General features: G+C 41.5%; 1 protein-coding gene across 8 annotated transcripts in view; it reads right to left on the minus strand.

Moving 5' to 3' along the window:
• LOC126388710 (ecto-NOX disulfide-thiol exchanger 2-like) overlaps positions 1-27,103 on the minus strand; it is a 271,116-nt gene that overhangs the window by 185,335 nt on the left and 58,678 nt on the right. For 3 of the 8 annotated variants that reach the window (XM_050041960.1, XM_050041959.1, XM_050041961.1), the window contains one exon: positions 22,423-22,512. The exons of 4 other annotated variants lie outside the window; for them this stretch is intronic. In XM_050041960.1, coding sequence (XP_049897917.1) covers positions 22,423-22,456 — 34 coding nt within the window. In that variant the 5' untranslated portion in view covers positions 22,457-22,512. Of the gene's footprint in view, positions 1-8,630; positions 8,954-22,422; positions 22,513-27,103 lie in introns of those variants that run through there. One more of the 8 variants, XM_050041963.1, reaches the window with a different exon arrangement.

The raw sequence follows: 27,103 nt of genomic DNA on the forward strand, positions 1-27,103 counted from the left end.
TGCGTGGATATTCTACCAACTAACCCATGAAAGCATTCTTTCACTCTCTCACTGAGAGGCAAATGCCCCTTTATGACAGGCAGCATACAGAGAACCTCTGCTACTCTATTAATAATGCATTCTTGGTTACATTCTGTCCATCCATTCTGGTACCATTTTGTTTTCATGCTCCTTTTTCCCCCCTTAAGCCATTCCTTCTTCCAAAAGTAAGAGCCATATAAATGGGCTCTCAGTCTCTATTACAGTAGAGTGATGGCTGCTTTCCAGACAAGCAATCTCGGTGGACACCCCTGTTCTCTGGTCCAAACCACTGAACCACGGTCTCCGCTTTCTCCATTCTCTCTATGGGGGAAATGTTCAACATATCAATGTGTGGAAGAACAGATTTTGACCTAGAGGGTAACTCCTACATGGCTGTATATTCATAGCCGCAAGAGTGTAATAAATGTCGTGAGATTTCCTGCAATATATTTGGGTTCCTCACAAATGAATCCACCGTGTATGCAAAAGCTGATTCTGATGATATTTTAAGAAGAAAACCGCATCACACAATGCAACTCCTACATAAAAGTTAGATTTAGTGGCTCAATTTATCATCCAGTGCTAAGGCAGAACATTTATTGTAATACAATCTCTGAGGCAGCAGTGGACACAGGTAACTTCAGAGATGTACAGCAGTGGTGTCCCACATCCCTCTGGTCATCTATCATGCCACATGTTGTGCTACTTTCAGTTGCTTCTCTTGGCACCGCTGGTAAGGGGGGGAAAAATGCCACCGTAAAAACAAAAACTCAGGTTCATTCTGTCTCTGGGGAATGTCACATTGCCAGGTAGGTGCGATATTTCTATGACTGTTTCAACCAGAGAGTTGTCCGCTTCCATCCCTCAGTGCACTCAAGTGGGACAGTCAAGGAGACGCAGCTACGTGTGTGTCTGTACATTTAAGTGACAGCTGCAGATTCCCCTCAATGCCAAAACAAGAGCAACAGACCCACAGGTTAGTCGGGATGTTGCTCTTTAATTTTTGAGTTGCAAAGGTTTGACAGTCAGTCAAATATGGCCGTCAAGACTGACACTGATGTCATGGGGTATCTAAAAGAACTCAGTCAAAAGTGGCTGGACTGGATGCTTGGTAAAAAAGATGTTTTGTCACTCATGCAGTTGTACTCCTCTACTTTTCTCATGAAACTTCTTGGATAGGTGGCAAAACATACTCAAGACCCAACAGCCGACAAGTCACAAGTCACTGAGTTGTTACGACAAGATGTGTCTGTCATTTAGCAGCGACATAATTCAGTCAAAGGAAACGAACACCTACAATATATTCATGGGTAATTTCAGCCCAGTGACCCCAAGGTGATTGACCTTAGAGCTGCAATTATTCGCCAGATACTTGATTAGCTGACTGGAGAGAAACTGAATCAGCATTTTTCAAGCAAAAGCATCAAACATTGAATTATTCTAGTAGTGCCTGGACAGTATCACAGTATACCAGGGTATTTAGAAATCCCAGTGGTATGATTCTCAATACTGTCACAAATAAAGACACTCCTCTTTCTTTTAAACTGATACGGAGATGCTGTATTGATGTAATGTAGTGCACAGCATGCACCACCAGAGGTCAGTCTCTACCGGTTGAACAGGCAACTGAGGTAAGCCTATAAGTGTGATAATTTTCTGCTTTCTAGGGATGCATAATACTGAATTGTTTTGCCGACATCTGATATGCCAATATATAAAAACTTATTTGGCTGATAACCAATACTGATGTCGATATATCCACTTTTTCTGCACTTAATTTTAGTGATCATCAAGTCTCTTCTGGAGTGGAATTAACATCATATTATGCATGTATACTCTTATAGTGATGGCCACCAGCAGATGGAGACATGAAACACAATGCTTTTCAATGTATGTAATGTTCATTCATTGTGCAGAATCAGAAAAAGCTTGTTGGCTGATTCTGATGGTTCATTTTAAAGCCAATATTTGCCGATACCGATGACGTGCCAATTTTTTTTGCCTGCATCCCTACTGCTTTCCTTGGCCTTATAATTATTGTGAATTTAACATCTTTTGGCTTTGGATTGCTTTTTGAACAAAATAAGAAATCTGATGATGCCACCCTGTGTTTTAGGATTCTGTGATGGACATTTTTCACTGTTTTCGGATTTTATATTGACTTCACGATTCAATAAAAAACAACCAGAAGATGAGTCAGTGATGAAAATTATTGTTACTATAGCACCCTGGTAACCCAATGGTTACAGCACATGCCACATGACCGCAACATCCCATGTTCAATTCCAGTCTTTGGAACTTTGTTGCATGTCATACCCCTCTCTCTTTATTAATCTTTGGTAAGAAAAGGAAATTATTTTAAGTTGCAGCCTTACCTACCTATAAAAAACAAAAACGGGCAGATATCATTAAAAGTTTTATTATATCAAGTACAACACACAAGATCTTTTGTCACTCTAAGTTCTAATCAGGAAAGCTTAATTACCTATAGTTTATTTCACCTGGTTTTTAAGTAATTAATTTATGAGGTTCACACAATTCAGATCGAGTCTTAGCCAAAGAAACAAAAGAGTTTAAACAGCCTTATAATTAACGAGTATAGAGGGGCTAAAATGATTCAGCACAAGGGAACCGATGTTTACCATTGGATGTAGAAGTGGGTGTGCGTGGGATAAATGGCTGCTTATGAGCATTAAGCAGGAAACAGAAAGTCTTGTTTTTAAAGGATCGCTTTGTTAAACATGGTAGACAGTCAGTGTCAAAGCAGAATACATACCTTCGATATGTTTTACTCTACGCCAACACACACGGGACTGCAGATTACATAGAATGTTGCAACCAATGCAGAAGACTGAAGTTTTCATTATATGTGTCTGAGAGTAGATCTGAAAATGTGGAAAAGTTGTAGAGCAACTCCCTGGTGAACAGCATAATCCAGCGTCTTCAAACTGCTCCTCTATTCTCCTCTGCTCAAAAGGAACTGTCAGCAGGGTTTAACACAGCAGCACTGCAGCCGCAATCCCGTCTCACACACACTGCTCATATACAGGAAATGCAGAATAAGGCTGATGGCTCACTTCATCCTTCATGTAGCTCCTGAACATGCTGTTGCAGAGTCCTTAGCTCCAATTTCAAGGTTCCCTGCGTGGTTGCTTATCATGAAAGTGATTAGAAATGAAGAGCTCTGTCGGTGATATGGTTGGAGCCCCAGAGTTGGTTGCCGTCAGGCTGCCAAGCTCTCTTAGCTACTCAATACCAGATGGCAGGTTGAACTGCTGCTGCTGCCAACACTGCTGATCCTCACAGGGAATCTTCCACACAAACTAATATACTTTTCTTCAACCTGAACAGATTTTAGCCTCACTTTTACGCTGCTGTTGTAATTCAAAAGCTGAACAATTAGACCAAGTCAAATGGGGTTTCTGGAGGGCGCACACTAGTGAGCATTAGACACAGGAATAAACAACAATCATTACCCTACATTAGCCTGCCACCGAGATTTAGGATGAGTGGTGAAGCAATGAAACAGTCGTTATTACACCAACAGTCTTAAACATCAGCCCGACAGATGGTGCGCTGGAGAGATAGCACCACGTGAAGGGGGGATAACTTGACAAAAAGCAGCCAAGCATCTTGTAAAAAGTGTGTGAAGGAGCATCTACACCGCTTTCCCATCGGGGGGCTTTGTAAAGCGTAATGAATGGCTGCGGTTTCGTGACGGAGAGTTGAGGATGAAACCGTGTTTTCCAAAGTGCTGTCCATGAGCATAGATCAATGAGGACTTTCTCCTTTTCGTCTTAACACGGATTGTAACATACCACGCCAACTTTACTAGTCTGGAAACTCTTTTTTTCCCTGAAAGTAGACAAGAGCAGTTGTGAAAGAAGAAACACAAGGCTCCTTTTATATTCTTTTCTTGAAGGTTTCTTTCACAACAAGCACCAGTTCATTACAACTTTACTCATTACCAAACAGAGACAGGCTGTAGCTGCATCGGCTATTACAAACAATCAATTGTCATCCACAGAGAGCTGACATTTGTACCACTAGTGGTCAGAAGTCACAGTGTAAAACAAGAAATGCATTGCCCGTCAACACAGCGAGACAACTTTGCAATAAAACCATCAAAATATATCCACAGAAACAAGATTCAAGCCTGTACATGACAGCTATATCACCATAACTTCATCTCTTGTCTTTTAATGTTATATGAAACGCCATCATCTGCAGTGGTCAGCTGTCAGAGCAAGACATAGCAGGATTTAGCGCAACTTCATAAGCCAAACATTATGACTACATTCAGTGCTAACTGTAGTGACAGCTGTGGAACTGCAGTAAGGGACATCTGGGGACATCCTTTTGTGGGAAAGCATTGACAAAAGCATTGTGCACTTTGACATGAGTGTACAAAGGTCTAAATGTGGCAAGTCATCTCTTCAGTAGTGATGTAAACACTAACATAAGGGACTCAGCTTGTCACCAATCTCATGAGGTTTCACAACCCACAAGCAGCATTTCTTAACTGAGGAAAAACATGTCCCGGACTGTACTGGACAAATATGAATATCAGATGAACTGATCATCTCGAAGGGTAATTCTGTATCGTTATGTATTTGAGAAAAACAAAAATGATCTATTGAGATGTCTTAAAAAGAAGTGACAAATAAAAGCAAAAGTAAGCTAGAGATGTAATTCTTTGACTCAATTTGAATGCAGCGAGAAACTGCTTGAACACGGGGGGAAAGACTCGTTCCAGCCTACACCCAATCTATAGAAACACACAGGTGTTGTTGTTAAAAACGAGTTGTGGAGTGTAACAGTCTACAGAAATCACAGTTCGGTTCCTACCCCGGATTAGAAGTCACAGTTTGGTGCCAGTTCAGCACAGCGAAAATAAAAAAAACAATGCACAAGGAACCATTTCTTTTCATTTACTTTTACAGATACTGCAAGTATCAAAGACAGACAAAATCCTCCCTCTGGGAACTGAGGTATCATTTTGCCCACTGGCAACTTTGGTGAAGTGTTCTCATTATAAAAATAAGGAACATTTCAAACACTTCTGTATTACACTGTAACACTTAAACACTTTCCCAAAAGGCAGCAGGTCACAATAAACTGTAAAACTGAAAAGCCTCTCTGTGCTGAGAAATGGAAAATGTTAAAGCAATAAAAAATAAACTTAGGAGTGTTTCACTTATTTCCAACTTGGCTATATTTCAACATTCAGCACCCATACAACAATCACCCCAGTGATCGGCACATCTGGGTGATGCTGTCGAATGTGTGTTACCACGTTGGATGCATTTCCATTTAAAGACCCTACAACAGTGGAGCAATGCCGACACACCGTCAATGTCTTATACACAACTCTCTGTGTTGCTGTTGTAGCTGACCGGGAACCCACAGGCGGGTGCTCCAGCAACTACGCAGTTTCATTTGCGCTCGCCATGGTGTGACTGACTCACACGCCAATCCATTTGTTGTTCGTACTTCAGCACATGCAGCTGACATTGTACGTTCATCATTTCCAGGTGGAACTTGCATGCAGGGATATCCAATATGCCAATCTATAACAATTTATTTGGCTGATAACCAATACCGGTATCAATATATCTACTTTTCCTCACCTAATTTTAGTCATTACGTTTCTTCTATCGGCCGATACAGATAATGTGCTGATATTATTGTGCATCCCTACTTGCATGTTTGAGCTTTGGTTCCACATTAAGTGCATCAGTCTGCACACTGTGACCTTCATCCTGTGACGGTTTGGTACGGATACATGAATCTTGACAGCCCTAGTTACTAGACTTGAACAATGAATGAACATTAATACTGTACTGTACCCTATTCTTACTCCAGTGTTGATATGAGCTACTGATAAAACAGAATTCTCCCAACAGGGGACGAAACAGAGGCTCTTCCATCTCTTGTTTCTCTTTTGTCTCATCAATGGTGTTAGTATGAACTCTACCACCCTGACCACCTTGGTTTAACAGACACCGACCAACATGCTGCCAAAGCCTTACATGTGGCATTTGCATTTTCGAGTTTATACGCAAAAACTTGCCTCGTCAGTGAACTAAAGAGCCTCCTACCTGTCTGTGGGCTCAGCTCTGAGCAGTCAGGTGAATACAGATGAGCAGGCTGAGTCAGTGAATAGCTCTGGGAGTTTGTAACAAGGGTGGATGAAACAGAAGCAAAGAGCGTTATCTTTTAAGGTGAAGTGCTTGCGATTGTCACTGTAACAATAAGACGGATAAATTAGCGGGCCTGCATTCACACAGCACATTATTTTGTCCTGGAGAACTTCAACTCTATTTAAATAATCACTGCTGGTGAGCGGACACGTATTACTTTCATCCTTGAGAATGATGCTCACTTCTAAATTAATAGGCACCACATTATTATGCAAATTTTGTCCGGAAGGTTTACAGTCACAATGCAGCGTTTGACAGGGCAGCAATTTATGCTTTTTTAAGTCTTAAGACAAGATGTGAGTATCCTGTTTGGGGCTTTATTAATTTACAGTGTCCAGTAATAATGGATTCCCCCATTTCCAAATCTAAGAGTCTCTGAAAGAAATTTCCACTTAGGCTCATTAAGGGAAGCGGTTTTACCAAATCTAATATCTGCGGGTCATCTATGACTCATATTTTGTCTCGTTTTTTTTTGTTTTGTTTTGTTCTTTTGAATTTGTCACTTTAGTTTTTTTCTTCGACAGCTACTGCATTGAGAATCCCACTTAGTAGCCACAAATTGTCACGCACCAACCAATTAAAATTTGAGAGTTTCCAAAGCTGCCAAATCTCCTGGTATGGTAGTGTAGTCCGCTCTGTACTCAGTCTTAATTTGTTCTGCAGCACTATCATCCTATGCCAAAGAGAGCTGAAATATTTAAGATCCTTCTCGAGCACTCTATGTAAACCTTTAAATCTCTCCTCTCTGACAGATCTAAGCAAAGTGCCTCCACCCCCCCACCCCCTCCCCTCGCACCATTAAAGGCAATCTAAAGATGCTCTGCCGATTGATCAGAGAGGACGAGTGCAGTGTGGAGGTAAATGGCTGTCACAAGGCCTGATGGACCTTTTCTCCCCCAGTGGTCATAGGGAGGCACTCGCCCCCATTCACTCAATTTGATTCAAAGCATGTTTGTGCCTCTGGAAGGGGAGGAAATAGAGGAGAAGGGAACTGATCCGTTCCGTCTGCGCAAGATAAACAACAGTGTAACAGAGAAAACAAAAACCTTCAAAATCAGAGAGGGACAAGGAGCACATTGTCATCCTCAGGACAAAAGGCACAATGTCATATTTGTCCTAAACTACATGTTTTATCAGACCACGTGCTGTATTTCAAGCTCTGAACTATTAATCATGCACTGTGAAATTATTCTAATTACCGCACTGAACAACTTTTAGCTTAACAAAAAGCTTAATTACAAAATTAATTACTTTGTTAAGACAGCTGCACGGCTTCTACATGCGAGAGAGTACATAAAAAATATGTTTTCCCCCCATCATATGAGGCAGGGAGGGGATAAGAAAATAAACTGGTAGCAGCTTTTATAGCCAGCCGGTGACAAACAGCAAATTAATACCATGAGACTAATCTTTGACAAGTCATTGCTTTTATGAGCTAAAGGAAAGTAGCAATTAGGCTATGAACACATAAACAACAGAAAAGCTGTGGGACATCAGAGGTAAATTTACCATGACTATAAACAGAGGAAGCTGGTGAGCAGAGTGCCAGAATAAAGCAGAATAAGCAGGTTAATGTGCGAGTTCAAACAGCATCCAAGCTTAATTAGATCCTGTGAGCCCAGAGAAAATGTCCCATTTAAAATCCAGCTATTTATGCGTGGTGGCGATTCGGGAATAAATGATACGGAAATCCCAGCAGTTGGACGCCAAGCTGCAGAGAAACCAAACAACTTGCATTCCCCACTTAATGACTTAATCTTATCAATACAACAAATAACAACTCGCAAGCCCATGCATGTTAGGCCTATATCCACTACAATGTGACTCACCCAGCTCCCATCATGCAGCCCGGACAAAATAGAAACAGCATTGAATAGCATGTGGGAAAATATGCATTTCAATGGCAGTAATCCGGCGTCAGCGTGGATGAAATCCATTCTGGAAAACTTCATCCATAAACAGCTGCAATAGGCGTGTGTCAGTCAAGATAATAGGCGCCCGCTCGCGTCTATTGTGCTGATAAGCAAGTGTAGAAATGCGTACAGGAAATTATTGTTGATCGTTTATCATCATAAAGCACACCATTACACATCAAGTGCTGAGGAATACGGAATAGCAGCCCTGGCACAGTGGAGAGCAGCAGCACGGCTCTTCTTATGCGGTCTCAACAGCTGGTATACGCCCGACAATTACGCACTAAACACGGCGTGAAAACCTCTGAGGCTGCCGGTGGAACTTGTATCAAACAACATAAAGGTGAGGCATAAATATGGAGCAGATAACTGATCATACACAGCAGCCTGCAGCAACACAAGTACGGACAGTCGGTGTGTGTGGGGAGAATCACATCTTCGCTGTCAACATAAAGACCGTATGAAGAAAGAGGATCAAACTTGAAGCATGTACCTGTGTACTGCAAGAGAAACATTGTCCACCACAAGGCGAGGTGCGTGTCTGGTCGGTCGTCTTGCTGTAGGACGAAGTGTACGAAGTAAAAAATCCTTGAATGGAGACGGTGCCTGTCCCTCAGTCAGTCCGCTCCGCTCGGCAGACTGGACTGCAATGAGAGCAGCCAGTCGAAGCGGGACCTTTTAGCTACGGCAGGCGAGCCCGCCCTCACGACGTGCCCGGTTCGCGGCTGAAGCAGAATACCAGTTCGCTTACGATACGCGCAGCGCGCAGGCGAACTGCTCGGGCTGTGTCGCTGCACGGTCACTGACAAAACTCCTGCTCTCTTCCTCTTTTTATATATCAGCCCGCTTTGAGGGGCGAGCTCAAGCTCTGGTGAACTGTCAGGAGAGGATGTCGTTTTCATAGAGAGCTGCAGCCGCGCTACCCCCCTACGGCAAGTCACTCAGAGCGAACAAGAGGAATCAGTCAGTCAACACGCTACCCACTCCTGAGCTGAATGCCAAATAAACAACACATTTTACATTTTTATCCCCCTGACTTTGCATTAAGATTTTTGACATCCTCTGGTGTGCAGCCAAGCAATGCATGCCCCCCCAAAAAGCGGGGTAATCTGTCCAAAACTTTTGACAGCTGTGCTTTTAAGAAGGTGTCATTCTGTGGCTTGCCAGTTGGAGGAGGAGAAGCAAAGACATTATCAGTTCAATACCAGTGCTCAGCAATGCAGGCTATGATGAGAGGCATTCCTGTCTTCCCAGAGGCTCAAGAGACTCTCTGTGTTTTAAAATAAATACAGTACCAGAGCACTTATCGATTGAGGTATTTATCAAAAATAACTGGGATTCAACTCATTTGGTTTAAGATGTAGTCTGCTCAGCAGAAGCAACTGTACCCAAAAAACTACAGTTAAATCAGTCCACAGCCTCAAACCATGGATTACCAGATCCATCCAGGATGCTGTAAACACACGCTCTGCAGCCTACAACTTAGGGCTGCAGTCTGGAAACATGAATTTTAAACAGTGCTGGGAGAGCTACTTGAAACATATTCCACTACAAATGACAAATTCCTATCAGATTACTCAAACTAAGTAACGTATTCTACTTTGGATGACTTATGGGATGTTGTCTTGCTGAGTTCTTTTGTCTGGGTCTTATATATTTATGCCAAAAACACGTGTCCTTACAGCAAGCATCACTCTGTCCACACTGAATCTATTAAATATGCACTTCTGTTTTATCCGGGTTGTCTACAGGTATCAAGACAGTTAAATTTAATGCTTTTGAAGACCCGTTCAAGACACCTTTAACCAAATTTAGGACAGATTTTTGGACAAATCATGTTTTACTTATATACATACAGAGGTAAGTGTTATGTAGGAATATGGTTATTAGAGTGAGTTAAGTCAGTCCACATTTTGCCAACAGGTAAGTGCAAGTATGAAGAAAAATGACTGTATTAAAGCTTTTTTAAAGATTTGAAACATTAGAAATGTGGACTTTTACATAGAAAGGTTTCATTTTCAGAAAAGGAAATTAAAAAATGGATAAATGAAATTAGATAAATTGTTTGTAGTAGTTAAGACCTCACAACTTCAAATTTAAGACTGCTGAATGACTTTTAAGACTTTTTAAGGACCTGTAGACACCCTGACATCATGTAAACAAACCACGTAGGCTACTTATAAGCTGTGTGCTCGACTGTAAACGTAGCCACTTAAAAGATGGGCGAGTACTATCTTTCTAGGTTTGTACTTTTAAAAACAAAACAGATTTTACATTGTGATACTTACTGGAAATGACATACACTATAGCAAACAGCAAGTAGGTTATTAAAGTTATTTACTACACATTTGCAGCTACAGCGATCTCCCTCCAGCCAGCTGCCACCTTATTTTGGTTTTTGTAGTGATATGAGGAGGTGTTAGGGAGATAGCACCTCATTTCAACCTCACAAATCACCGGCTCCTTGTCAACTGCGAAGCTTTCGAACCCCTGTTAAAGGTTTTTTTTCCCCCTTGGCGGGGTTTTTATGGGGAGTTTTTCCTTATCAGCTGTGAGGGTCCGAGGACAAAGGGATGTCATATGCTGTGAAGCCCTCTGAGGCAAACTGTGATTTGTGATATTGGGCTTTATAAATAAAACTGAAATGAATTGAAATTGAATAAATGGAAACACAGCATCTGGCAAAAGTGAAGCTCAGAACGTCAGCACTGCATCGATCGCCACCAGTTAGGACATTCCAATAGAACACAGTGCAAGCAAACTGATGCTCATTTGCATCACATTCAGTTAGGCAAATGAAACAAAAACAATTACGTAATTCCTTAAAGTAATCTATTTTAAAGATAGTTACTGTATTCAGAATACCACCAATTTAAACAGTAGCTGAAGCAAAATATAGTTACTCATATGTATGTTAAATACGTAATGCCATTACTGGCGGCACAGTGGTGGGGCAGTGGTTAGCAATGTCGCCTCACAGCAAGCGAGTTCGAACTCTAGGGTAGGGGTACTCCGGCTTCCTCCCACAGTCCAAAGACATGCAGGTTAATTGGTGACTCTAAATTGCCCGTAGGTGTGAATGTGAGTGTGAATGGTTGTCTGTCTCTATGTGTCAGCCCTGTGATAGTCTGCTGACCTGTCCAGGGTGTACCCTGCCTCTCGCCCAATGTCAGCTGGGATAGACTCCAGCTCCGCTGCAACCCCTAACAGGATAAGCGGTTCGGAAATAAATGTATGAATGAATGAATAAATGCTATTACTTGTATTCCAGCAGCAGCTTTCAATGTAAGAAGAACATTAAAGGAGGCAAAAAGTTAAGGGAGTTGTACCTTTTATGATTTCATGTCACAGATTGACTGACTGACTGAAGACTGTGTGACATCTAATGACCAGTGTTTTGTTTGCCCACTTGAAAACAGAACCTGTATTCTTCCAGGTTTCTACACCGGCTCACAGTGTATCCATTCAAACAAATATACTGTCCGGACACATTCAACCCAAATATTTGTGTAATCTTTGACTCACGCCGTCAACAATAAATATGTTTAAAAATGACTGAGGCTTCTCAGGGTGTGAATACAGTCTTGGTTTGATCAACACACAGCCGGAAGATTAATTACACAAGGAAAACAGCAGAGCAAACACTATTATGCTTCCATAATTAGACACAAGCTGTGTACACACACACAGTCATGAAAAAAATGTGCATGAGAATGTTATCTACTGTATCGCTGCAGTGGTCAGCTGAGTCATTCCTGATCTCATAAACTCTCTTCAGGCTGGTTCAGACTGGCTTCTGGAGGAGAAACTGACATCACCTGTTCAATGTTAATATTCAGTCCAACGTCTAATGGTAACAGCCTGTCAGACAGGTTTACCATTTATTTAAGTTGATATAAGCAGTGCGCTCACTGTGGGAACATTTCAAGTTTTTTTCCATGAGAATAAGAAAACTTTTTCCTGAGTAATTGTTCCTTGTATTAGGAGCATGAATAGGTCAGCATATAGATTAGTTGCCAGTGTATTAGATACACCTGACTACAACTATAAGAGTCAAATGCAATATCCCTCCAATTAATCCCACATTCATGAATAATGTAACGCTCTGTTTTTGTTAGAAATGTTTTAAAGAGGTTTTGATTGAGGTGAGATGTGTTTCTAACATTAATTCTACTCTGACTCATATAAATGTGGTGAACTAAATAAGAGAAACAACTCTCAGTGTGGCACAATACAATTCAATGGTCTCCAAAATGACCCTGAAGTGAGTGTTTGGAGCTGTTCATGTTCACGCTCTCCATAATTGCAAGGACATGCAGGACTTCTCATCCATTGAGCAACCTTTAATCTGCTGATGATGTCCATGTGATGCGCTTGAGAGCGACAGAACAGCCACTAAATGGACCTGGAAGTGAGATTAGCCAGGTGTCCGTCCAAATGTAGCGCAGATTTGAACAGAATTTCCAGATAATTGACTGGAAAATGTGAATTAATGTGCATTTCTATCCACTAGTGTCATGCAAGTATTAGGAGCATTATGATAAACAGCTGATGGTGCTTATTCTCGAGTAGGGTGCCATTAAAGCAGGCGCCGCTCTAATGTCCAACAGTGGAAAACAATGTGGAGCACATAAAGGAAATATGGCGTTTATGTTTGTTTCATGTTTGAATGTAAGTAACGCTAAAGTCTCATCATCACCCCACACAGATCCGATATTTGACCAGATTTACCTTATAAAATAGCCACTGACTCCATGTGGTTTCAAAGGCGAGAGCTGCATCCAAACATGCACATACACACAATCACGCATCCGTATATACAAGCTAAAATTGAGGTTGCATAGTTCAGGTCAAAAGGCCTTGGACACGTTTAGAAAATATCTTCAGGATCAAATAATTTTCTCCTCTCCGCCCCACCAATAAGTCTGTTTCCACTGCCACTATAAAATAATTTCAAAGGTAAATAAAAGTATTTACCAAAGGCCAGAGTGTCATCCCCTTTTTCCAACACTCGAAATTGCTCTCTATTTCCAATCCGCAGTGAAGTCAGGAGAACGCCATTCTACAAACAAGGTGTTGGGCTGATTTAAAGTGCAGTTATGACAGTAACTTACTACACTGTGTGTTTCATCTACTGTCAGTAAATATCTACAGTGACTCTCTGAACAGCTTTGGCTGATTTAGAGAAGTAAACCAGGTTTGTTCTTCAGAAAACAAGTGTGTTTGCTCAATGTGCACTGTTATTTCCTGTACATAAAAAATGCATGTTTACCGCCACTGTTGAGGGATGATTTGGATACATATACAATGATCGTACTATTCAACTCAAATATAAGAAGTAGACTCAAAAGATTATACCACCTGACAGCTTGTCCTTGCAGGTACAACTGAACAAGGATCTGAACAGCCAGGCAGCTGGAAAACAACTGTGGAGGAGCATCTTCTCTTCTGACTGAATAATAATTATACACAGACTCATTGTTTCAGTTTAGTTAGGGCTGACACCTTGTGATCAGTTGGTTGATTGGTTAGGTACCATGCTCTCATCCAACACAATATATTGGTTGGACAATCACTGGTGTTACTTTCATAAGACCGTTTGTCCATTAAAGTGTTTTCCCAGCTGAAACTGCCTGGCACTTTTCTGAAAACAGTCAGCTGGGAGTGCTAAAGCGCCTTAAAGGCCAAGCATTTTTTCAGCTGAGATGTTTTGGTTACGTCAGGTTACTATGATACAGAATAACTGAAGAAGTAAAAATGTTGGCACATTGTAGAGTACTTTCTCTGGATAAAAGTAAAGCTCAAGCACAGAGGGAGAGAAAATTGACCCGCTGGTCTATGTGGCCAGTAGTATTCATTTCTCCTCCACTGTTGTTGTTCAGCACTTGTTCATGCAGGATGTGACAGTTGGTCTTTGTGGTATTTGTCCAGCCCATCCACAACTGTGACTGAACAACTGGAAAAAAAAATTAACAATGCCCAAACCAATGGCACTGATTCAAAGTTGAACATTTTTCATCTCTTGATGACCACAAATGGCGTCTCGTCACAATGCTGGCGTTGGTAGCACAGTGTAAATATCAGGCACTCTCACTGCAAAGAATCCAAAAGACATACTGGCCTCTGGGAAAAAAAACTGTAGCTGATTTCGTGTATCTAGAGACAACATGCAGATTTTTTGCCCCCATCGAAATGGCAACCTGGCTGAAAAATGAAGCTGACACTGAGGTGCCTAAAACTGCAGTTGACCAGAAAACTGCAAAATCAATCCCCATAAACCCCCATGTTAAAATGCCTGAGTTTGTAGCAGAAATAACCTCCTGAGACAAGAACTTTTGTTTGGTGTGCATTTTTAATTTCTCCTAGCTATTTGGGATCAATAGGACCTGATAGGTATAAAAAAATAAACATTGTCAATGATTAGTGAAAGTCCCAATGTCCCTTAACGAATCCTTCCTAATTAACAGTGTCTTATCTTGTGATTGTTGCTAAAATTGGTTACATTTTGTTGCCATACCAAACTACAAACATTATCAATCATAAATAAACAAGTTTCAACCATAAAATGTGATCAGGTTTTGGACCTAGTTCACTTTTGTGTCACTGCAGACTGACTTGGCCGAGATGGCCGCCATCTTGTTTTAACATGGATTTGTGTATTGTGGTTTTACTACCACTAGATGGCACAAAAAAAGTGTCCACGAACGAGGACAACAGGTCTGAGTTGAGTAGAATGAAGTGTAAGGTCAAGTAAAACCAAAATGTGATGTCCTCATATGAGGACACAGGGTCTCAGGAGGGTATACATGTCTACAGCCTGGTACAAAAAAAACAGTTTTGGTCTCTTTAGCCAATTTCAACATTCATGACAACTGTACATGATGTTTTTGTATAATTTACCCCTTTAAATGTCATGAAGGCTCAAGGTTACACATAGTTAGGGGCGTGGCATTCTCGGAACCCATCGGCTGTATTCGGCGTCTGACTGCCAGCAGACGGCGATACAGTCTCTGGGGGCAGACCCCGGATTTTTTGGCATTTCGGTTTGATTTGGGCAGAGGCGAATTTCTGTTTCCGACTTCCGTTTATATATAAGTAAATATGCTGAACCATTGCAATGGATTCAGAGTTTGCAGTGACGCCAATTATGTTCCACCTCGTTAGTTCACTGCACGGACCGTTTAACCTGGAAACAACTGCAGCCGGCTCAAACGTGATTGGTCAATATCACGCGGACTACAAACAGCCTACAACCGGAAACCAGGGCTCTTCCACTCTTCTTCTTCTGGAGGCAAGATCTCCGGGGTTTGCCTACAGACTCTACATTCACTGAATGTAGAGTCTAAATACAGAGACTAGGGGCGTGGCCGCTTTGAATGACAGGCTGTCTGTGAGATCCAGCCTTTGCTTATCCACAGCTCCACCTTCTTGTCGATGGCAACAATTGAAATGCCCAATTAAGGCTTCAAAACAGCAGTCCAAAAATCAATGGGTGGCATCACTGTAGCTACATCTATTATTTTATACAGTCAATGCTCACAACACTGCTTTGTAGCATACTGCATACACGGCGCTCCCATTGCAAAGAATTATAAAGGTATGCTGGCCTCAGGAAAAATAAACGCTTTGGTGGACACACAATGCTACCAGGTGGAGTGCACTCAGCACACAGTGTCTGCTCTGGTTAATCTACAGATGATGTGTGACCAATCGATTGGTTCAAGAGCAGGTAGAATTTCAGTCAACAAAGATTTTCTTTGGTTGACTAAAGCCCTAGTTATAGGAGCTAACCTAATACCTGAACATGTATTATTCAGGCTATGCTACAATGGGAATACTTGGAAAGACTTCAGAAACATGACACAATAATGTAGGGACCTGTCTTCTTCAACATTTGGACTGCAGCCTAGCCTTTGAAAAATATTGGATGGACAAGCCTATTATTCACTGCTTCACATGCTCTGTGAATTGGGTTGGTAAAAAAAGAAATACAGCACATACACACACATCAAGGTCAAATTTAAGAGCTGACACTAACACAGTATTATCAGCCTTATCTATCATCTGCATTTACTGATATATATAAAAAGTGACCAACTGATAGCTGGCTTTTTGCCAGAAAGGACTTGTCATAAATAAACAGATTTTTTTTTTTCAAGGCAGAATTCAATTACCCCTGTCAGCCAGTAGTAATGAGTAACAGCCAGTGCATGCTCTCATTCAATTTCAGTGTCCCTTGGGAATGATGTTTGTCTGACGTCTTGATTTTATTTTTATTTTTTCAACAATGATGTTCTTTTTGTGGCCTGCTTAGTGTAGCAAAACATTCAAATCAAACACTAATTTGACTCCGTGCCTCAGCAGATGAAAGCAGCCTTGGTTTGCTTTTATGGCTTCATGTGAGAACGTGTGTGTTTGGTGACATTACAGCCCTCTTTAGTCAAATAAACTGCCTGACTTAAAAGCGAGGTGAAATAAGTAATTCTGGCTGAAAGATTTCACCATTTCTTTAGCACAAAAAAAGCATGTGAGAGGACTTCACTGAGGCGGACGCGATCCATAAATCAAAAGCCCATGCCGTCCAGCTAATCTGAGTTTCATACATTAAAACAGAATTGTATAGAATGCTCAACCTAGTTAGATCTATCTCCTGTTGGATGCATTTGTTTATTTAACAAGGAAATCCCTCATATAATTAATTATTCAAATTCAATTACTGCATATTAAATGGGAGCTGGGCCTCATCGACAACCATAGTAGTAAAATTTTAACAAGGGCTCTGAGAGGCATAGGCCGTCTTCGCAACCAACGCTCGTTTCAGTCAATATTTCCCTTTTCACTAAACATTTGTGACTATTTGTCCTGTGAGATGTTGGCACCGTTTGTCTGCCTCTATTGAGCAATTTGCCAAATCACACAGTCCTGTTTTCACTTGGTAAGAGTGCACCACACTGTATCAATATGCCCTTTCCAATCAAACAAAAGGGTTCAGGTAGCTGCTCCTCGAGGCCTTCAGAGAGGGAGAGGGGGTGATATTTAAAAAGGTTCTGCTCAGCGGAAAGCCTGTCAGTTTAAAGTGACTGCCGTGGTATTTGGTGACTTCCATTTTGGGATCAATGAACGGTGTGTTTGAAGCACAGGCACGAGTGAAAAATGTCATTAACTCCACTGCCCTCTATGGCGGAGGAGTGCCAGCACAGAAATGTGCCCTGAGGACGAGGAACATCTATGTCTTTTGGGTTCTTGCTAGTTATCTTTGACCTCTATCTTCCTTAATCCTTCCCTTTCTAATTACCCATCCCTTCTTCTCCTCCTTACCTCACATCCCTGCCCCCTGACTGATGGTTAGCAGATGATCATCTGGACAGGAAAGGTTGAGGTGACTCCCCCGCTTAAGTCACACCTCATTAGGTGAGCTTCACAGTTTCCCAGTTCACGTACTGGTGCATTCCTACTCGGATGAATTTAATGAGTTGCGGAGGAGTGACAAGACGCCATAAAAAGTAACCGGAGCCAATATGTTTTGAGATGCAGAACCATGTTTGCCGTAGATTTCATGTAAGAGGAGGGAGTTACTGTCAGTGCCTCTGTGACGGCAACATCTGTTCTGGAAACTGGATTAGGCTAAATCCAAAAAGAGGCCAGGCCCATACCTGGAGAATTTTCCCTCAGCATGAATATTGATGGAAAGGGGTCTCAAACAGAGTGCAAAACAACTGTTAACCCCCCTGCACTGCTGAAATGTTGTGAACAGCACTCGATGCCCCGCCATAATTCACAGCCAGAGAATCACTTGACTCAAACACCACTCGTGCATCGCCACCGTTACCACACTGCATTAAAACGCTGCAACTCCTGTGATACAAGCAAAAGCAGTTTATGAGAGCGAGTGGGCACCGTGCCGCATTTTGGCAGCTGTGTTGCGCAGCAAGCTGGTTGTGATTCCTGGCACCGAGCGTGCCATCACTCTTACACAGGCATCAAACTTTGCTGCCCCCGAGTTAACACAAAGACAGTCTTGTAGCCACACTTTCAGCTCCCACCAAGAGGCCGGCAAAATAACATAAAAAAGCTGAAGAATGTGGGATTATGAGACTTTGGAAATTTGATTCCCCCTGAGAAAAAACTCTCACACATGCTCCACGAGAACAGACCATTTATTTTTCCACACACCTATCCATTCATCTTCTAAATTACATGCTGACCTATACCTGCACATATAAAAACAGCTGTAAATCCTAAGAAGAAGACAGCCCTGCACGGAAACTTGTAAATGTCAAATAAGTTTTGTTTTCCTCCAAAGTATTAGTCATAGCATTGGTCATCTTTCTTCTGATGACTGTAATAGTGAAATATGCAGTCATTTTGAATACCAGATGAAATGTTTTTAAATGTGGGTCAAAGAAGATGCCAAAATAGTCACTGTGGAATATTCTATTGTCTTCTGAGACAGCAGATTTTTTGTTGTTTCTGGAAAGCAGAGAAGCCTCCATCAAACAATTTGCCCCATTTGTCACACAACAGTCATGTGCAAATCCCCACATACTGGAAAATAACTGTATTTATGCACAAAAAAGCTTCGTCATGACTTCCTGTTGACGAGCTGCTGACATTTTCTTCAAATTATCATCTGTAAAAACATGGAAGCAAATTTGATATTCATGTTTTTACGGATAAAAGCTTAAATTCTCTCCAGTCAAGTAGTGTTTTTCAATCATATGTGATCAAAAGACTCTTTGTACATACTGCCACTGTCCGTCTCTTAACATGACAGAAACCATTATCTAGTTTTGATGGACTGTCATCAGCTATTCGATGCTACATATAGCAAAAATGTTTCATTCTTAACATTAGAGGGGGAAAAAACAGTTTACTAGAAATGTCACCATATCAAACCTTGAACCCAGCTCCACGTTTTTTAGCAAAACGTTGGCTGAATGCATTATCACATCCCTTCTTGTTGCAGGCGGTCGTGCAGTGGGGGTTGGTGTGCACAGAATTTGATTAGTTCATCCAATCTTGTGTGCACTGTGGAGACTAAAGCAAATGATCTTTCAGCAAAGGTGTCCTTATTTGTGTTCATGTAAACCTGACAAAATTAGGTTTCAAAGTGAATAGACTCTGGCCTTAAGTTGGTGTTTAATTAATGAAGACAGAGACGGAAAACTTGCCATCTTCATTGTCTTACAAAGGCACACACACTCACCCTTTAACTGCCCAACATTACTGAACGGAGGAGAGAGGAGATTGCTAGATAATTAAACCCACTAGAGGCAAATACACTACATATTGTAGAAAATGCTGCAGTGTAAAAGGGTGAAGGAAGAGAGAGGATACAACAGAGAGAGCAGACCAGACAAGCAGGAGGGAGGGAGAAAGTGCAAGTATCAGACAGAGCATTCATTATCACCTGACTGACCTGCATATTGCGCTGTGTGAGAGTAATGGGAAAGGACACACTCATCGGCCAAAGCCCAGCAAGAGAGGCGCTTTTCATTCCCCTTCTCCTTCCTCTCTCTTAAGCAATCTGTCAGTTTCTTACTCGGTTCAATTTCTATTCTCCAACAATGTACTGTTGGATCCCATTGTTTTTGAAAATACAATAACAGCTCTCAGAGACACATTAATGTCATGCCCAATGTAATGAATATTGAATAACCTATGTACTGCAGTTTCTCTGAACATGATTATGTAACAGCTAATTATCTGTTTAATGAGTACTATTATCCCGTTTTTCAGTATTGTGCACTTATCGTGTTAGTTACATGCAGTGGCAGTAAAAAGGCAAAATGAGGCAAAATAACAGTCCAACTGCAGATATGATGACAAGAGGAAAGCTGGGCATACACAGTATGATTCAGGCCCATTTTATATATGTTGTTGTTTAATTACAACTCCTATTATATAAGTAAATTGCCTGTGATGCAAAGCCAAAGCCCACTATGTATGTGCTCTGAGGCAGGAAGATGTTTGTTTGCTTGCAAAGATCTGTAACGGTACACCAGTACAGTTCACAAATAATGCGTGATTGTCAATGTTTCCCACGTTCATATCGGTCATCGGATAAACAATAGGATAAATATCAAAGAGACACGTATCGTAAATGGTAAAATGGACTGTACTTGTATAGTGCCTTTCTTGTCTTACGACCATTCAAACACTTTTACACTACATGTCGCATTCACTCATTCAAACACTGGTGGCCGAGGCTACCACACAAGGTGCCACCTACTACTCAGTGACCATTCACACGCTCTCACACACACTCACCCTCTGATGGAACAGCCACCGGGAGCCATTTGGGGTTCAGTATCTTGCCCAAGGATACTTCCGACATGTGGAGTGGAGGAGCTGGAGATCAAACTGCCGATCTTCCGATTAGTGGACGACCCGCTCTACCTCTGAGCCACAGCTGCCCAACAGTATGCTGTGGGCACAGCTCAACAAACCATACCTCCCTATTATTGGTCCACATGACGTGTGTTGTCATCATGACCCTTTTAGACACTCTATTTGCCATGACCAAGATTTCAGATATGTCAAAAATTCATTCAAACGTCCGTCAGCCAGTCGGGAGCAGTTGATCATTCCTTGCTCCCCCCTGAACACTGCGTGGCAAACAACGCACAATGAAACTGAAATTTACTATGAAATGAGTTACAGCTACAGACATGCTAGCTGCTTTTAAATAGCACTGCTTAAAGCCACATGCTAACACTACTATGCTAACGTGCTCATGCTAAGCACAAATAACGCACATTACTGTGTTACCATACTAATGAGCTTATTAGCGCAAAACATGAAGCACACCTGGGGCTGATGGGAATGTCAACAGTTTTGCAGGTATTTGATCATAAACTAAAGTAGCGGACAAATAACATTTTGGATTTGGTGACTGTACTGGTTCGGTAATTATGGCAATCTATCTGACAGTCAAGACATTCCATTTAAAACCATTTCAACCTGCTTGACCTGTGTCAACCTCATAGTGGCTAAAGGAGCAGTCATGCAATCACCAAAGTCAGAGGAATTTATTATGTGGGTACTTTGCATGTCAGCACAAAGCTTCATGCAAATCCGTCCAGTAGTTCTTGAGATATGTCAGTCTGGACCAAAGTGGTGGACCCACCGACTGACCTCGAGCCGACCGACGCTGCCTTCATTAGAGCAGTGCCGTGTGCATAGCCAATATAATAGCAGTATATATGTTATCTAAAAAAAAAAAACAGGAATCAATTGCCAGAGATGCAAAACACCTTAAAAATGTGTTTCTGTGTTGCAAAAGGAAAGAAAAGCTCAATGAATGAATGCACGATCATGTGAGTGATTTGGTTTCCTGACCCATGATTTGCATCCATTAATTACACAGGACATACTGGTTTATGACACCTCTCTGGTTTCCATGGCTTGTATACAGAAAATGCACCAGTTAGACTGAGCCACAGAACCACTGCCAATAATCATGGTGTCAGTCATGCTGCTTGGCACAAAAATTTGTTTGGGATGAATAAAGTTTTATCTCATGTTATCGTAAGCAAACATAAGCCTAAGTAGGGTAAATACCTCCTGCTGTTCAAAGGGAGTTTTTCATTTTTTCACTAAATAAAAAAGTATTTGGGGCATTGAAACTATCTCTGGCTGCCTGGCTTTTTTTGGACAGCCATCAGACTGCGCAGTACCTTCAGTATTAAATGGCATAACAAGACTAAAGCATCTAGTTGGTGCACTCAGTGGCCAAAAACTACACAGCACATGTGTTTTCTCACAATTTCACACAGGTGCTAACGAGATCCGCTGTGCCAGAATCCCACTTAAAGTGCCGTCTGCTCAGGTGTGGCTTCCCCAATGTGGGTGTGTCGTGAATAACAATGCAAGTTCACAAATCTTGACTGGAGCTCCCCACTCACATGAGCACCCCCACTGTCTTTTGGATAAAAACATATTTGAAATGACATTCGCACAAACAAGAAACAGCCTTTATGTGATTTGTGTGTCGCCGCTCGCTATGTCAGAGTCCTGTATGAATCATATGTGTGAGCCTGAATGAGATTAACGATTTGAATCAGAAGCCTTGACACTGTAATGACTGAGAGGATGTGGCAGAGTTTGATGTCTGCACAAAAAGAAACCAAAGTGAACACGGCAAAAATACACATGAATAAAGGAGAACAATTCAGACTAGGGAAGAGGGAGGCAGGTTCAGAGGTGACGGCAACTAAAAAGACAAAGATCCTTTGAGGCAGATACAAAATAAGACCTTTAGAAGGTGAAGTCAGGCCTCTTACCAGTGACTCGGCTTGATCTGTAGTCTTTGTACATGCTAGAGATGCAGCGTCGTCGTGTGTGATCTCAGCTTCTCTGGTCTTGTAGCGAATCTGTTTTGGAAAACAAAACCAAGGATAACAAAGGTCTGATCAGTCGCTGTTTGTTCAGTTACATTAAAATGCCATACAGTCTCTTACACCACAACTCTGCGAAGCGACTTTTTCATTATGTAGTCGTTCAAGGACGCTGACTGAGAGCGGTGAAGAAGGGCCGAAATAAAAGGGCTTTGTCTTGAATAGAGAGAAGACAAACAGAGGAGAATGTAATTCATCCGCTTCTCCGAGAGGCACGACCTCCCTGCTTTGTGGAGCAGAAGCTCATCCGAGCCAAAGAGGGCTCTGAGGCGCGGGAGTGTCCCATTGACTGCGCTATTAACACTCAAACTGGGTGGATCAGCATAGAGGAAATACAAAACGCTGCCAGAAGGATGCACAGAGAATTCTGTAATGCATTTCATTCCACTGAGAAGGGCCCTGAGGGTGCCGTGATGACCAGAGTAATTGGCTTTCTCCAGCTATGATAATCTGCATCAGTCATGCCATGCCAACACACTCTCAGGCCACTGAGAAGGTCACAGTGATCCCCGAAACTCACTCCTCTCTGCTGACTGCAGCTCCTGAATTCCTACTGAGAGAGCGCACGAGCAGGACTTTTATTCTGCATTCTTGGGGTTTTACCTTTGCATCAGGGGCTTGACTAAGTGTGCTTTTAGTCGACTATTAATACTTTTGCTTCTGACTTGGACTTTTAATTCACTTTTACTAACAACAGACAACACATATATATCATGCAATATGCTATGTGTCTACAGGGGCCTCTTTGGACACGTTGGGTGGTGCCGCTTCCAAGAATTGGACGCCTGATGGGCCACCAGGCAGGACTGCGATAGATGGTTGACAGGTGCTCTCCTTCTGTGAAACAGGAAACCAATACACACTGGAACATTTTCCCGGCTTTATATCAAGAATTGGAGGGATAGTAGCGGTGTTTAAATACAGGATCCTACTGTTGTCTGCCATGGACTGAATTAGAAAGCGGATCTTTATTATTGCACTGCAAACACTTTCTCTCATGGGCTCTCTGCTTGGTCTCTTCACGGATTTTAAACAAGACCAACATGGGTGCCTCGTTTGGAAACTTTCTCATATGTTACGAACAGTTTACCGAAATCTATTCCTGAAAACATTTAGGCAAGACATAAGCCATGCAGTTGCTGAATCCATCTTCATTTTAGATCGATAACTGTTAGTTCAGGAGTTTTGGGAGTTTCCAGACGTTGCATGTTGCGCTGGACACCCCTGATTTGAGGTATTGAGGTTAAGTAGCATAGTTTCAAGTGCATGCGAATAAGGAGTCACCAACGTGATGCCCCATCTTTGGAAATGCAACACAAGGCTACCAGAATGCATTGCACGCCTGCTTACAAAGACAATGAAAGGGAAGTGTGGAGATAACGGATCTTGTGGACCTGTACCAATAGAGCTGAAACAACCAGCTCACAAATAGATAACTAACAAAAAGTAGGAAAATTACTTGAGGGCAATTTTGATCATTGTTTACGTCATATATCAAGGAAAAATACCACATATTCTGTGGCTTCGGCTTCTCAGTAGTGAGGTTATCTATGATGTATCATTGTACATGTAATATTCTGGGGGTCTGAACTGCTGTCTGCACAAACGAGCAACTGGAACACATCACCTCGGGCCCTGGGGAATGGTGAGGAAATGATTTCATCATTTTCTGAAACTATATGTCCTGGATAATGAAATAAATGCAGCCCCAATACATTACATATCCCATAACACACTCACACACACTCACACTGTACATGTCACATAAAGTAGAACCCATCGACCAACATATCTCACATCTCGGCTTTACTGCATCAGTTCTGTTATTTTCTTCCTTACATGTCAAGCAGTGATAAGAGTCTTATCACCTATCACTGCCTGACGCCTAGGTACATTTATGCTGACACAGACTGTGTATGACAGGCACAATAAGGTTTTGGCACACACAATAACATCTTGATGGCATCTTTGAGAGCATCTACACATGTATACGTCTCTACAACCTGCTCCTTTAAAACCTACACAATGGTAGCTTGCAGCGTACAGTAAGACCTTGAACAGCCAGACCTTGGACAGCTATGGACGTGTACTGTATTGTATAAACTTCTTTAATTGATGACTAAGATATTCAGGGAAGATTTTACAGATGCATTCAGCAGACGGATATGCCACTATGCTGATAAAAACACAATCTGGGTGGTATTCTGTTTTCTCCAGAAAGGACTTATGTAATATATGAACATAATTGATTAGAAACAGGGCGTTTATATCTATTGTTGTGTTTTATCCATTTGCCAATTCTCATTTTAAGTTTTAAAATACAACAGTCGCAGTGATAAACTCAATAGTTTGCGCCTCTATCAGCATCAGATTAGCATTCAGATTAGCATACTTCTGCGACATAACTCAGGCTCAAAGACACACCACTTTCTTGGCCCACTGAGCCACAGCAACCCTGGGTTCTGCTGCAACACAACGACAAAACTGTTTCTTACAGTTACTGTGTCTGATGAGGTGAATATAGACAACAGAACAAAACAGAAGCGGTGTTGCCAAAGTCCAAACTTTCTACAGGCTGTAATGCTGATTCTCTTTCACCTGTATTTGTCTGTAACATAATCAAATCCATTACAAAGGCATCACCAACACTGCTGACCTCAAATGACCCCCTAATATGACTCAGTAGAGAAAATCCAATAACATTAGAATAACCCCGGGAACACAGGATACAGGGAGGCGATGTTTATAAATGAATTGCACCATTGTTTCCCCTTTTTTCCCACATGGTTTCAATATAGAAAACAATGCAGACTGGAATTAAATAATGCTCAGAGAATGGGAACAAGAGAAACATGAGTTAAACACTGGTTTGTGTTCAGATAGGGGCTAAAGCATGTGGAGTTTCAAAGAATGACTACACAAAATGTAAAAAGAAACATCCCTGTTCCCATGACTAGACCGCCCTGTTCACACATCTGATCCCATTTTAAATATTAACAGGCCTGTGTCTATTGTTTTCCAAATGATGCATAAATCCAAAACAGCTATGAAAGCAATGACACTTATTCTGTAATTTAATGAAAGAAATTGCTGGTATTTAAAGGAATACTTCAGCGCCCAAATGACCATTTATATATCAATGAATTACCCTGTGTTACATTGAATATATGAAGAAAACCCAGTGTCCAAAAACACATAAAATTCTTGATAAATTGAAGTAATGGGGTCCACATTTAACAGCCGCAAAGATATTTAAACATCTGTTGGCAAACTCTCACACAACTCGTGCAGTATAATCTAAGTCTCATTTATCCAGTTCAGTGCTCAGTACCTCCCAAACAGACAGAGCTTTCTGACAGAGAACTGGCCAGAAAGCAAAATGCTCTCTTTAAAACCAGACTCCATTGACAATAACAATTTAACCTCGCTGTACTTGGGAGATGCTGGTCTACCACTACTTCAATCACTTAGTTAGTTTGTGTTTTCATGTGACTTTGGTGTTTTAAAGGGTGAGTGTCGACAACAACTCAAAAATTCCAACTCTGGGGTGTCAAACATACAGCCCGGGGGCCATAACCGGCCCGACAAAGGGTCCAAGCCGGCCCATTGGATGACCTTACACTTCTTTAGGGATGCACTTGTGAAGGCTAAGAGGTGCCAGGTTTCAGGAGCAAGTTAAACACTGAGTAGCTTCAAAGGTTCTTCCACCCCGACCAGAAAACAGTTCTTTTCTTTCACCTTAGTTTGGTGTGATGATGTCAGGATTACCACACAGGAGTGGAAATGTATGGAAAAATGCACATGTACTGACAGTGAGTAGTCGACTGAGAAATACTTCTGAAGTTGCATTTATTCCTCTGAAGACATCAAAAGCTATCTGTAATCCGGTTTGTGAATGGTTTAGCGTTCTTAAAATATACTTCTTTAAACAAAAAAGGGAAAAATTGGGAGGTGTTTGTTATTTATAGGATATTGTGCAATGGTTTAACTGGTCCCTCCCACCTGCGATCGAATTGGACTGTACATGTCCCGAGAACTGATCTAACTGATGGAGGCAGTGGTCGACCAGCAGTTTCAGTGTTCAGCGAGGTAAAATTACTTGTTTTTGTCAATGGAGTCTGGCTTTGAAGAGAGTGTAGGTAAGAACATTGGACACAATGGAAAAGACTGTCTATTTAGGAAGTAAGAAAAACTATTTTTTCTGCATAAATTCAACGTAGGACGGGATGAGGTATTGATATACAAATGCTCATTCTGGAGGTTGAAGCATTCCTTTAACCAACAAAACCAAAAACCACAACTGAGATACATCATACATCAACTTAAATCTGTCTTTATCTATAAACACAACTTAAATGTTTAGTATGTAAGAAAAGACCTAGAAGCATACGATACAGGACAACACAGTACTGTGTTAGCTTAACTTAAAGATGAGATGATGTATGGCAGCCAGCCAAAATGGTAAAACAATCAGACCTACTGTATTGTTACAAAAGGCTTAAAAAAAGCCTGTATTGTCTTTAAGCAGAAGATCAGAATGACTGATTTGAAGTGTGCCCTTGCAGTG

The sequence above is a fragment of the Epinephelus moara genome, chromosome 4 (genome assembly GCF_006386435.1).
Source record: "Epinephelus moara isolate mb chromosome 4, YSFRI_EMoa_1.0, whole genome shotgun sequence".
Classification (NCBI taxonomy): domain Eukaryota; kingdom Metazoa; phylum Chordata; class Actinopteri; order Perciformes; family Serranidae; genus Epinephelus; species Epinephelus moara.